General features: G+C 58.8%; 1 protein-coding gene across 5 annotated transcripts in view; it reads right to left on the bottom strand.

Annotated features, from left to right (window-relative positions):
* The window catches only part of IGSF9B (immunoglobulin superfamily member 9B), a 53,094-nt gene that overhangs the window by 19,504 nt on the left and 20,081 nt on the right, over positions 1–13,509 (bottom strand). The window contains exons 11-20 of one of the 5 annotated variants that reach the window (XR_005814245.1): positions 11,971–12,121; positions 11,495–11,618; positions 8,448–8,623; positions 7,464–7,690; positions 7,259–7,343; positions 5,503–5,664; positions 4,706–4,751; positions 1,732–3,357; positions 1,306–1,583; positions 92–137 (exon numbers count right to left, since the gene is read on the bottom strand). Coding sequence is in view for 3 of the 5 variants with exons in the window: in XM_040534308.1 (XP_040390242.1) it covers positions 1,234–1,264; positions 1,732–3,357; positions 4,706–4,751; positions 5,503–5,664; positions 7,259–7,343; positions 7,464–7,690; positions 8,448–8,623; positions 11,495–11,618; positions 11,971–12,121 (2,628 nt within the window). In the remaining 2 variants the exon portion in view is untranslated. Of the gene's footprint in view, positions 1–91; positions 138–1,058; positions 1,265–1,305; positions 1,584–1,731; positions 3,358–4,705; positions 4,752–5,502; positions 5,665–7,258; positions 7,344–7,463; positions 7,691–8,447; positions 8,624–11,494; positions 11,619–11,970; positions 12,122–13,509 lie in introns of those variants that run through there. The other 4 variants (XR_005814246.1, XM_040534308.1, XM_040534306.1 and 1 more) reach the window with 4 other exon arrangements.

Here is a 13,509-nt window from a genome sequence, read left to right as displayed (position 1 = left end):
GAAAAGCCCCTTCCATGTCCCCTCTCATGCCCCGCTCCCGGCCACCCTCCACAGCGCCCACACCATCCTTTCGGACATGGATCACCCTTACCTATTGAGCTGAGGAGAAGCTTGTCTCGACAACACTGCCCAGATAGCTGAGATTAATCAAAAACAAAGCAGTTATCAACACCCGCAAGGAGCCGAGCTCCGCAACACATCAGCACGTCAACAACTCCAAAGGAAAAAAGGAGGGAAAGAAACTGAACTGAAACACAAACAAAACAAGGCTGGAGAAGAAAGGGGGAAAGAAACAGAAGAGAAAGGAAAAAGAACAAAAATAATAATTGACGAAGCAAATGGATACACTGCATAAAAGCACGGACAACAGTGCTCTAACACAGACTTGTCCTGCACCTGGAGCTCCTCGGGGCGCCCTGGCTCTGAGACTGTGTGGAGACGTGGACCTACGTGACCGTGCGTGCCTGCATGGCTACGGATCTGCCTTCCCAAAAAAGCCACGCAGAAGTCATCTCAGGCTCCTCCAGGTCTTCTCCCTCCCCGGCCTCTCCCGTGAGCCCTCCTGCACCCTACGCACCCCGTCCCCAGCCGTGCCAGAGGGATTTCCTAAGGCCATAACGCTTCCAGGTACCAGAGGGTGGGAGTGAAATGCGGAGGGCGCTGCGGGGTGAAAGGCTGCCTCCCCCCTCCCCAAAATCCACAGCTCTTCTCCGAATGCCTCCGACCGCGCCGGCGCTGCGGGGCTGGGGGCCCCGGCTCCCCGCGGGGCTCCACCACGAGCCGAGGGGTTCGGCCCCCCCAACACAACAAGCCGAAATGAAGCGAGACGAAAGGATGGAACGAAAGCACGGCTACGGGATCTAGGGTGCTGTGAAAGAGACGGAGGGAGAGAGGAGAAATACAGAGAGAAAGACACTTTTGCCTGGAGCAACCCTGGTACCTGGAAAACCAGCCGCTACTGTCTGTCTAGTGCAGCCACATCCCTCTTTAGGGCAGGATCTGAGCGTGCCGGCGGCCTCCTGATTTCCGCTGGGGTTTTTGTTTTGTTTTTTTTTTTCCTCTCCTGACAGGCTGCTGGTGGGGCTAAGTCCTCGATCTCTCCCTGCCCGCGTCCTGGGGCTGCAGCATCCCTTTTGCAGATGGGGCGGTGACTTTTATAGCTGTTTCTGTCATGCATTAAAGCTCTCTAGACTCCGCGGGAAGGAACAGAAGGAAGACAAAGGTGCGGCGGCCCTAACGTTCGAAGAAAGCCAAGAGCCAGCAGCTAGAAGAGGAAACAACCGCCGGTGACACCAGGACACTTACCTACGCGAGCCGGGAGCCGGGCCCGGTGGCCCAGATCTTTGCCAGCCTGGCAGACGGCCCGCAGCCCGAGTCACAGAGCTCCCGGTTCCCACGTGAGAGGTCGGGGAGGAGGAAAGCGCGCCGGCAGCACCGGAAAGGCCGTCTGCCTAACCCTGAGCCGGCTTGGGCAGAGGCCATGCACCCTGCGCCCGCAGCACGAGCCTCTTCAGAGCCACGTCCTAGCAAAGCCTGCGGGACGCCATCTCCAAAAGGGATGCTGCAGCGTACCCAGACCGACCCTACGAGTTGGGATGATGATGGTGGGGAGGGAGTCGGAGGGGTGGGGGGTCAAGGCAGGGCGGGAAAGCTGGGAGGGGGCCGGGGGCAAGGTTTTTTGGGGGGGGGGGGGGGGGGGGCGGGGTGGACCACAGGGTCTCACGCACTTACCCCGAGGTGGCTACCGTTGTCGATGTGGGCTCCGGTCTGAGGATCTCCTCGCTAGCCCTCCTCGGAGAAGGGATGTCTCCGAAAACATCCATGGTGTCCGCAGGCAGGGAGGAGCCCTGGGAGCCAGAATAGCCGGTGGCCAGGGGGGTGAAGGCCGTGGTGGGTCGGTAGCTGGGGCTCTCTCCCCGGCTGCTCGGCGCAGGGGATCCGGTCGACGGCGTGGACTTGCGGGAGAAGCTGACCGCTGCGGGGGGCTGCAGGGTGATCTCCGACACTTCTGCCTGCTGGATGAGGCCCGGCCGGGGCCGGGCGCGGGCGGTCAGCTCCGGGGAGCTGTTGCGGGAGCTGAGGGGGCTTTGGGTCAGAGGAGAAAGCCTCGAAGGTTGTAGCACCACCTGATGTAAACTGGGCTCAGCTCTCCTGACCTGCCGAGGGCTGGGCCGAGGTCGGGGTTGGGGCTCGTACCACCTGGTGTCCAGGCTGAATGTGCTTGTGCCGCTGTGGCTGACGGGTTCGGACGGTTCGTGGTAAGGCAACACGGGTATGCCCATACCTTGACTGGTATGTCTTAGCTGCCCTTGACATCCCATGGGTTGCATAGGTTTGTCCTGCCACTTGGTGGTGGGGGGCACGGAGGGTTGGCCCCTGCCGGGTGACTTGCCAGTCCAACTCTTTGGTGCCTCCAGGGGCAGGATGCCCGGGTAGGATGCGGGGACGACCTGGAGAGAGGAAGGGGGCGGCCCCCGAGGAAGACAACCGGTGGGCTGGGAGCCCTCGGCCGCCTCACACTGCTGGAGCTGGGGGGGGAACGCCGCGGGGGACGCCTCCAGGCTGCCGAAGGGGAATTCAGCCCCACCCCAGGGCTCGGGGGACCGGCCCCCCGTGGGGGTCTGGGCCAGGGGCAGCGTGCTGTTGGAGGCGTTCTCCCCGTTCTCCTCAGGGATGGTGGGGTGTCCGAAGGGCCCCTCGGGGTGCAGAGGCGGGGAGGACATGACCGAGCTGAGCGGGCTGACTTCTGGCATGTAGAAGGGCGGCGGGTCCACCTCCCCGGGGCTGCTGCTGCTGAGGTAACCGTAAAACTGGTGGTGGAAAGCCCGGGGGGCCGGCGGGCGGGCCTGGCCAGTGGCCTGCAGGGCGCCGGGACCCTCCAGCGCCCGGTGGAACCGGGGGCTGTATGCTGGTGGCTGAAGGTAGGACTCCTGGCTGGAGGACAGAGGGGTGAGCTGGGCTTTGAGGGCCGTGACAGAGGCGGGGACGACGGGGTCATCGTTCTCCTCATCCGACTGCCGGAACTCGGGGTACATGTCCGTCTCCTCCACGAAGGGGAAGCCCTCGATCCGCCGCGTCTTCAGGGAGGGCTCCATCTCCGCCGGGTCCATGACAAAGCGGCCGTCCGGCCCGCGGCTGATGAGCTCGATGGGGGTGGTGGCCTCAGCTTCGGCCTCCGCCTTGGAGACGCTGTACTTCTTGCTGCTGATGGCCCGCTTGGTCTTCTTGTAGAGGGAGAGCTCCTTCTCCTTGGTGGGGCTCAGCATCCGCTTGGCCTGCGGGCCTTGGTCATCGGAGGACTCGGAGGGGGGACGGAGCGTGCGGATGCTCTCAGGACTCACCTTGCCAGAAGACAACCTGGACCACAGGGGAGAAAAACCGAGAGAGGGGGCGGTCACCGAGGGGAAACAAGCTCTTCTCGCCCAGAAGAGCTGCCGGATCCGGAAAACAAAGCGTTACCAGCTCTCCAAGGAGGAACTGCTAGAAGAAATTTGTGGGGACTACCAAGACGGTAGAGCCTTGCCCAGCTCCAACACAGGCTGCGAGAAGCAAGTGGAAGAGAGGAGCCAGAAGCACCACACATCATACCTGCTCCTTGTGTACACCTTCGCATCCCCCTTAGGGCTGGCTGTTCACTCCAGTGCCTTGCAACAAACTCCACAGTCCCATCAAAATGAAAGACAGATCCAGAGCTCACTTCCAACTCCTTCAAAAGTTTTCTACGTTAACCTGAGATATCCACACCTGGGAAAGCCCCCAAGAGGAGGGGCTCCCCGATTTCTAGGGCTCCAGAGGGATGTCAGATAAGCATCCCCTCCTGCAGACCTCAGCATCTCACTTGGAGCTGCCGACGGATCATCTCAAATCAACTCCTTCCCTATTCCAAATACTCAAATTGAAGGCTGAGAGCCTTAAAAGACACGGAGGTGGCAGCGAAAGAAACGTCAGAACAGCATCCCTTGTCAGAAAGCCTTGGACAAACAGGATTGAAGGGCAAAAGGTAGCAGATCCAACAGAGATGGTGGGGGCATGGTATTTCAGTGCCGTGGATGAACTGTAAAGAGCAAGACTAAGATCCACCAGCACTGGGACATTTTGCAGCCATCAAGGAGACTAAGCATGAGGAGTCCACACCTCAGACTCTTTCTTGCACTCACATCGGGAAGATGCTCCTGCTGTTTAGTACCTACAAGTGCTTTTCACAGGCTCTTAGAGTTGTGGCTAGCGCAGCATCACGATCCACTGCCTTTGGGCACACGTGGAAAGAGGCTTTGGCAGGGGACTCTTCATGGGAAATGACAAGATAAGCAGTTAAGAGTCTGAATTTCCCAAGAAAAAACAAACAGCACAACTCAAAACTGCACTGGGCTTGCATGAAGGACTCCGTACGCAGCAGTAGCCCATTTCCTGAGGAGCCACTTCAAGCTGGGCGTGTAATTCCTTTCCACCTGGTCAAGGTGTACAGATCCACCGGTCGTCTCTTAAAGTCTTAAAGTTTGCTGTGTTTGTCCCTGCTGCTTTCTGCTCCAAAGCCTGTTTGTCTCTTGTGAACTGTTCTGTTCCCGCAAGTTTAGGGAACACGAAAACCAAACCATCAGAAACAATAAAACAAGGCCAGATATTTCCATTTGACCTTTGCAACAACTGTAGAAAGAGGCACCTTGAAGACCCACAGCCTGGTGCCGCATCTAAGACAGATACTTACGGGGACTCCAAACTCTTCCTGCAGTGGGTTATCGAGAGAGGAGGGTCTGGAAAAGAATAAAAAGGGGAAAGAAGAGAGAACGCTAAGGAGGCGCAACAAGACAGAGACAGACAAACAACATCACAACCACAAAAGAAGACACTCAACAAGAGGCCAAGGTTTCATCGCTCCAGTGCTTTAATGGTTGCTGACAACAAACGGCTCCCGTCACAGTTTCCTATCAGTCCTGTGGCCGCAGTCTCGCACGCTAGAGGCGAAGGAGCCGATTCCCCTGCCCTCTCCAGCTCCCCAGCCGCCTGGACGGGTGGTGGTTTCCCTACCGGGCGCTCCTGCAAGGCAGCTGCAGTCCCAGCTTTAGGGAAGTGGGGCGGCGGAGTCTCCTTCATGGGGTCTTCTCTAGCCTAGCACAGCCATCGGGCACTGCCCGTGCAGGCAAGGCAGAGCCCAGCGCCAGGGAGACCTCGGGGAGGGCCACGGTCCCCTCCCCGGCCAAGGGGACATCCCAGCCCTAGCCCCCAAGCTCTAGGAGTTGTCACCACGCAAAAGCGCGCCCTCGGACATCCCAGGCTAGGGTATCTCTGCCGCCTCTTCACCCACCCTTCCTCTCCCACTCCCGACCACGGACGCTTTCAGGCACAGCTGGGGGATGAAGTCAGGGCTTCACCTGAAGACGCGCAGGGGTGGAAGAAGAGACAGACAGGGAAGAACATTACCACCACAACACAGCCAGGGAGGAGAAGGAGAGAGACAATGAGGGGACAGGAAGGAGGAGGGAAGCACGCCAGGGCCGGGCTCACCTTTCTTGCGCTTGAGTTTGCGTTTGCGTTGCTTGTTGACGAAGCAGGCGGCGAGTGTGCTAAAGAGGATGGCAGCAGCCAGGAAGCAGATGGTGGCAACGATGCCAGCCAGCACCGGGCGGGCTAAACCCTCGTCCGTCAGGTCAGGCTGAGGGAATACGTCTGGGGAAAAAAAAAAAAAAAAAAGCCATCAGGTGTTAGACACACACACGCTCCTGCCTGCTGCTTCTCCCTAGGGGATCAACTGCAGTCTGAAGGGCAAAGCTGTCTTGATGCAAGGCAGCTCGCTTGCTCCTGGTACTGAGGATAACCTTGAAGCAAAAGCCCTGCCTTAAACCGAGCCCATGTGGGGAGACCTGTGAGTGCTGCTGCAGGCCGACACAGAGTAATTCAGCGACCTCACACGAGACGGACCCTTTGTCTCTGGTGATGGACACGTCGGGAAGAAATGTCCACACCACACAAATGCACGGTTATGCACGGATGAACACAGCTGCACAAAACCCACAGTTATTTTGGTTCCTGTAATAACTCACTGCAGCTGCAGCAGCACCAGGTATCTCCCTCCAAGCCCTCATCACAGCACTTCGCTAGCCACGAGTGAATCAGAACCACCACCGGAGCTTATTTAGCTGCCTCCATTTGCAGACACAAGAGTGGTTATCGCATCCTGCACACACCAGTGCTCCTGCCACGCACCCACACAGGGTCAGCGCGCATCCACCTGCTGGGAGCACTGGCGCTCAGCCGCAGACAGCAGCCCAGAAGGGCCGGGGCGCATGCACGCCCTGAGGCTGCAGCTGGCTCCGTGCACCCTGAGCTGTCAAACCCCATCAGAAACATCGTGCAAGAGGAGAGCAGCAGCTCTGGGAGGGCAGCGAGCAGGCTGCCAGCAGCAAGCAGGCTCCCTGCATCGCACCAGCACCACTTGGGGGCAGAGAGAGACCGCTGCATTCCTGCGCACAGCCGAGCTGGGCGGCTCCTCGTTTTTTTCCAGGAAAGCCATACAAGCAGGGCTCGTTGCATCCTCTCCTCCTGCAGACCTTCCCTTCCCATCGCCATCATCTGCTCTGCCTGATCCTGGCTGAAAAATCGCTCCTCCGAGCTGCACCGGGGTGCAGGGGACATGCTGCAGCGAGTCACCATCTCCTATTGCAAAGCTCTGCTGTGTTGTTTTTTTTTTTCCCCTCTCAGACACCGCACTGCAGTGCTGTGTTTCCCTCTCTGCACCTTTCATTTCCATTTCTAGGCTGCGCAGCGCCCGGCTCCCAGCTTTGTTCTCAGGGCACCCCACAGAGCTGAGCTGCCCCTCAGCTCTGACAGATGCTGCACCGCACCCGTTGGAAAGGAACAAACGGGGGGTTTGTCCTCGCCTGCTCCGAGCACCCCTCCTCTGTTTGTGCTGGGAAGGCAGCACCGCCACAGCTTCCCCCACCACCTCCCAGATCTCCCCTTGGCTGTGGAGAGCACTGACAGCATCAGCCCCTGCACTGCAGTGCTCATTTCCAGCACAGAGCCCACAACCAAGGCTTCCTGCGATCAGAAAGGCAGCAGCTGTGCCGGGACACTAATCCAAAGCCTGTGCCCACCACAGCCCAGCTCACAGCCAGGGTCTCAGGCAAAAACACAAACCCAGTGCTCCCAACCCGCTGCTGTGTTGCTGGTGCACCACCCGGGCACAGCACCAGCTGCAGGCAGCAGAAATGGTCCCATGGCCGCCAGGCACGGGGAGGGAAGAGGAAGCAGCACCCCTTACCTGTACTGGACACGCCAGCAACGTTACTGGGTTCGCTGATGAGATCCTGCATGACCGCCAGGACGCGGAACTCATACCAAGTGTCCTGAAACACCAAGCACATCCGTCAGAAGCAGAGCACCCCAAAAAGCACCTCCCCAGGGCCGCAGCAGGCACTGCTATGCCTGCACACTGCCGGAGCAGTGTCAGGTCGGTCCCCGCTCACCTGGGACAAGTCCTTGGCAAAAAACTCGCTCTCGGTCCCGAGGATGGCATCGTCCAAGATCTCCCACCTCTCCCCGACGCGGAACTCCATGATGTAGCGGTCGATGGGAAAGCTGTGGTTGGCAGGAGGGAGCCACGACAGGAGGACGCCTTGCTGTGTCCGGTTGGCTGTGAGGCACCTCGGTGGGGTAACCAACACCAGAGGCTCTGGAGTTGTTACAGGGAATGCTGCGGACAGGGAAGATGGAACAAGGCGCCTTTGAGGTGGGGGTAAGGGAAGCGCAGAGGATGCTCTCCTCCCTGGGGTGATAGCCACGATCTCTCCCTTCTATTGCAGGACAGGGGCTCCTTGTGCACCTGCACACCATGTCCTGCGAGGCACAGATGAGCCTGCACAACAGCAGCATGCCGGGATCTCTCCCACGTGCTGGCAACAGCACAGACAGTCCATGACTGCAGCAGCAGCTCCCTCCTCCCAGGAGGTCAGGACATGTCTCAGCACGTGCTCTGTCTCAGAGACACAAAGGCAGCTTTCCAAAAAGGGGAAGACTAAAGATGCACTGACTACAGAAAGGGGCACAGCATCTGAAAGCCTCCTCTTTCCCCGACCTACTTGCGAGACAGCCCCAAGGCGGGTACCCAGCGCAAGGCCCTTTGTGATGCTCCCGCTCTGAGCTGCACGCAAGTGGTTTTGAGCTCTGTTAATAACTCCTGACCCAAGATGAACCTAAGGAAGATCTGTAAGGTGACCAGCACAGCTCCCATGAACCATTAGGACAAGCTTTTAGGTGTCCTGAGCATCCAGCAAAGTCCACAAGTTTCATCCTGGACGCTCCAAAAAATACCTCTGTGGCTGGAAACCTCTGCTGCCAGCCACCAGCTCCATCCCAGCAGACAGGACACGTGGCAAGGAGCCAGCTCCCCTGCTCAGCAGGCCTCCCGAAGCCCCCTCACCCTCCGCCCCGTGTGTTTATGGAGGACCCACCTAGAGTGTTCACAGTGACCACCTCACTGAAGGAGCTGGTGCCCAGCTTGTTTTGAGCCAAGACGCTGAACTGGTACGCGGTCTCCGGTTCCAAGGTATCCACCAGGAGCCAGCTGGAACCAGCTGGCACAGGGAGAGACAGCCAGTCATGGGGGCCAAACTGGGCTCTCTTCACCCTGCCAAGAGAGAGGAGAGCATCCTCAGGGAAGGTGCCTCCAACCGGGAGGACGAAGATGCCGCGTTAACTTCTCGAGTGATAATGGAGCTGTCCCGAGAGATGGTTTGGTTTGGCAGCAGCGATGTGCATGGACGTGGCGCTGACACTCGCCACCCAAGACCTGGCTCAGGGTCAGCACACACGAGGACCTGGAGCACCATCCCATCACACCAAGGGCACTGCTACCAGCCCTCCCTGCTGTCTTGCAACCCCTGTGCCCTTATGGCAGGTCATGTACAAAAGCATGGCCAGCAGCCCCTCTCTAAGGGTTTTCTCCATCAGATCCCAAAGGCAAAAGGGCAAATTTGGTTATTTTTTCACTTTAAGTGATGCAAAAGTGATGGGCCCTGTTCTCGTTTATACCTCAACAATTCCCAAGCCAGAGCAAAGCAGCATCCCCTTAGCTGTATCCCTGTACATACAGCCCCACAGGAGACAGTTAACTAACTCACCATTTTTGCCAGGGGTCTAACCAACAAACCCAGGGCTTTTTTTCTGCATCCGGAGCCATCCCATGCATCCACCTCCAAGTCACAGCCACCAGGGGAAGCACCCTGGTGAATGAGTCCCGTGTTTCAGAGCAGCACCCCTGCACTGCGGCGATACTGCAAATACCACCGAACCCCATGCACGACCTAGAGAGATGCTCCAGCGAGCCCCAGCCCTCATCTGCAGGTTTCTGTCGTGTCCGCAGAGGATTTGGGAAAGATTACTGCAGCAGGTCTGTTCTGTATAGTTATGCAGGCATGTCTATAGCCTTCAGTGCACTGCCAGGGAAACCCACTGGGTAGGAAGAGCTGGAGCAAAGACGAGTAATGCCGCTGTAAAGGGAGCAAAAGGTGAGGCAGCAGCAAGCTATGGAAAGCAGCAGGCTGGCAGAGCGCCACGCATGTGCAGAGTGCTTCGACCAAACCCAGAGGCTGCGGGCAGGAAAGCCCCGAAACCACCACAGCTCCGGTGGGGACTACAGCTCCCAGGAGCCCAGGAGTTGCATGGCAGAGCTGCCTGCCACCCAGGGCAGGTGATCCCGCAGTATTTAACACCCCCCCTGTTGTCACATCCCTGCTCCTGGGTGCTGCTGTGGGCAGGGAGAGCGGATAGTAGATGCAATGCTCATCGCCCCAGCCGGGGGAGAACGCCCTCACCGAGGGGGCATGCACGCACAGGTGGGATGCTCCGGTGGCCCTGGCTGTGTCAGGAACAGGAACAGCATTTCCAGCAACTGCAGAAGCAGGAGGAACTCCCCAGGAGGTGAAGCAATGCTTTGCTTGAGCATCCCGTACCGCAGCATGGAGGAAAATACGTGACCACTGGCCAGCCAGCTCTCCGGATAGCACCAAATAAAGCCAAGAGAGCAGCACCCAAGCAAGGAGCAGCTCTGCTGTCACCTTCCACTCGTGATCCCCCCCCCCCAGCACCATCCCCATCCCCATCTCTCCTGGGCTCTCTGGGCCGAAGGACCAGCACAGCCCCAAGGACTCACATCCTACAGGACAAGATGGGTCTCTCCCTCCTTCCCGGGCTCCCCAAAGCACCCTGTAAATTTCCTAACGCCCTTCCCTGCCCCTGGCTGCCTTTCTTTTCGTGGGGGGTCTGGAGAAAAGAGGGCTGGGCAGGCAGCTGGGGCAGCGGGAGCAGCAGCTGCCACCTCCCTCCAAGGTGAGGCACGTCTCAGGAGCAAGGAGGTCAGATCAGTCCTTCCCAAGGACGCTTTTAGAGGCAGCCACGTGAGGTCTGCACCACTCCATCCACTCCTCCCCACTCGCTCCCTCATTTTTCTCTTCCGCTCGTTCAGTTTCTTCCATCTCCTGTCCTCTGTCTCCCGACACAATTATCCGGCCCCACCGTGCGAGCGTCGAGCCTGTCCTCAGTCCAGAGGAGAACAGAATTCATTACAGGCAGCATCTCTCCAAACCCCACTCTATCAGCAGACCCCATCTGGGCAAATTAAGGAAAGGAAGGAAAGAAAGGGAGCGAGAAGAAAGGCTCAAGAAGCGGAGGAGGACGTCAGCACCAGCCTGTGAAAGGCAAGGTGCCATCCCCTCCGCATTTCAAAGGACGGCTCTTCAGAGGAGAGGGACGACGAGTGCAGAGCCTGGAGAAGAGCCTGACCTTGCTGCAGCTACGTTTCACCCTCCCTGACATGGGAAGGCTGGATGTGCCCCTTTGCTTTGGGTACCAGCAGCTAAGGGAGCAAAGTCTCCCGGCCAGCACCACACGGCGGCTGGTCGCACGCTCAGCTGGGATTTAGCAGCTCCCGGGGAGTCAGAGAGGAGGGAGAGATCGTTTCTGCTTAGTCACATTTCTTCAGGAGGCACTCTAAAGATTGCATTTGCCATCCTCTCCGTGGCTGCTAAGCTTCATAAACAGTTTATCTTGAAATTAGATGCCAGAGGCAAAGTTACAAGAACGCAAAGCATCTCCCCTTGTAAGCAGAATAGAATTTGCTGGGGCAGACAGATGTAGTGGCTAGCACAAAAGGGAAAGGGAACACAGGAGACCTACAGCACTACTGCTGCCCGTCTCTCCGAGGCACTGGAGGGGACTGCAGCGCCGGCAGCTCCTCTGCACTCAGAAAAGGTGGGGAAAAAAAAATGGAAAAAAAGCTGCAGGGAGCAGCCCAGGGCCACCTCCACCCTCCCCATCCCTCCCATCTCAGGGCTGGGGCTTGCACCAGGGCATCGGGGGCTCTCCCCCATGTCATGGCACGACCCAAGCACATTGCCCCTCGCCACCCGTCCCCCCCGCCACGCCACGGCCCCGCTGCTGGAAGCTGGGGTCGGCTAGGAAGGAAAAGAAGCAGAGAGCAAAGCATGCGGGGATGACTCACAGAGGGCCGTACCAAACTGAGAAAGTCTGCTCATATCCACCGTCGTAGCCGGGCTCCCAGGAGACGTTGGCAGAGGTCATGGCAACCACAACATGCACACTGGTGGGGGCATGAGGGCTTGTGCCTGCGGGGAGAGAGACGGGTTGTTGCAGCGGGAGCAGGGGCACGGGAGGGATTCCTGGCATTAATGCAGCCCCACAGCTCCTGGGAGGGATTTGCTTCCAGCCACGATACGAAGGGACTCCTCCTAAATAGGAAAGCCTTTGTTTCATGCAGGATTTCTGCTAATCTGCATCCACAGGTGGCCAAAATAAAGGAACAGAAAACGCAGCACCACCAGTAACTAACATTAAAAGGAGACATCGTTCATCACGGGAAGCATCCCTATCCCATGTGTGACACCCTGCTCAGTGCGGTGACCCCCGGTGCCCTCCACCAGCTGTCCCCAAGGCCCTGTTTCCCCCTCCTGTCCGTACCTACAACTGTAAGGTGAGTGCTGGCAGTAATGCTTGCGACGACGTTGGTGGCGACGCACTCCCACTCGCCATGGTCGTCCTTGCCGAGGGAGCGGATCTGCAGGGTGCCGCCGGGCAGCGTGTTGTGCTTGCTCCTGCTGGGCTTCCCTACCTTGGGCAAGGAGCGGGGGGAGCAAGGCAAAGAGAGAGAAAACCACAACTCAGCAGCACGCCAAGCAGGGCGAGGCGGCAACGCGTTAACTAAGCTATCTGCAAGGCCTACAGGGCACCACCAGGCACGAGCGGGGCTCTTGGCTCTCCGCTGCTTGCGAGGTCTCCCCGGTTTCGAGAGAGGACCTGGCACGGTAACGCGAGAGACATGCGGACGGGGGCTGGTGTTCACAACCCGTACACAAGCGGAAAAACCCCACGGCACTCGGACGGGCACCGAGACCTTCGCAAGAACTCAATCCGGGTCCTCCAGCATCCAAAGCTGAAACTGCCACCGCTGTGGGGGACGGCACACCAGCCGTCCCCAGCAAACGCCCTCCGAGGTGGGGGCCTGCCCCCAGGAGATGCCCCAATGGCCCCTCTCGCCCCCAGCCAGCGGCGGAGGAGAGGCAGGACCACTCCTGGCAGAGGTTTCGGCAGGAGGGACCCCGGGGACGTGGGAAGCTGACGTGCACGAAGGTGCCTGGCAGCTCTCAAGCCGAGCGGAAAGATGGATCTTGCAACAACTCGTGTTTCTGCCCATTATCTGAAGCCGTGCAAATCCCCCGTCGCTCCCGGTCCTCTTTGGCTGTTCTTCACACGTGGATCCCACTGATGGGCTCCGGGGACCTGCAGCGCCTGCAAGCAGCCCGCTCCTGCGCAGGGGGAGCGGATGGGCACGGGGGTTACCGGTGCCCAGCCCAGGTCTTGTGGGGTCCTTCAGGAGGAGGCAGGTCAGCTCTTGGGGGTTGGTGGGGAGCGAGGGAGCTTTCTTCTTTCCCTGGGAAACTCCTCTCAGCCCAAGCCAGCCCTGGCTGAAGGCAGGGGAGGAAAAGCCCAAAGCCGTGATGTGAGGAGGAGGGCCAGAAAGCACAAAAGAAGTTGGAAAGAAACCTAAATAAGAAGGGGGTGGGGAAGGAAGGAAAAATAAGATCGATAAGAAAACTAAAGAGCTAACAACTTTCAGGTAGGTCGCTTGAGATCTGCCCAAGCTACAGTCCTCCTTGTGCTGGTAAAACTGTGAACAGACGGAGAACCTCACGCTGCAGGGACCAAGGACGGTGCCCCCAGGGCGATGAAAGGATCCTGCGCTCTCTGAGGAGCCCTCCTGGGAGGGCTGGAAGGGGGCAGGCAGCTTGGAGAGAAGATCCCGGCAGTGGGACAAAGAGCCCAGGAGGTGCCCTGCATTGTGGCTCTCCTACGGGCACAGCAAAGGTGGGAAGCAAAGGGAAGAGGGGACTGGAAAGCCCCGGTGACACCACACCAGGCCCTACCCTGCTCTAAAGGAAGAAACGTCCTCAAATCGTTATGTAAAGTCCAGCACGGTTAAACCAGCTTCTTCCCATGGTC

Source organism: Cygnus olor, chromosome 22 (assembly GCF_009769625.2).
Source record: "Cygnus olor isolate bCygOlo1 chromosome 22, bCygOlo1.pri.v2, whole genome shotgun sequence".
Taxonomy (NCBI): domain Eukaryota; kingdom Metazoa; phylum Chordata; class Aves; order Anseriformes; family Anatidae; genus Cygnus; species Cygnus olor.
This window is presented reverse-complemented; position numbering and strand designations above follow the sequence as displayed.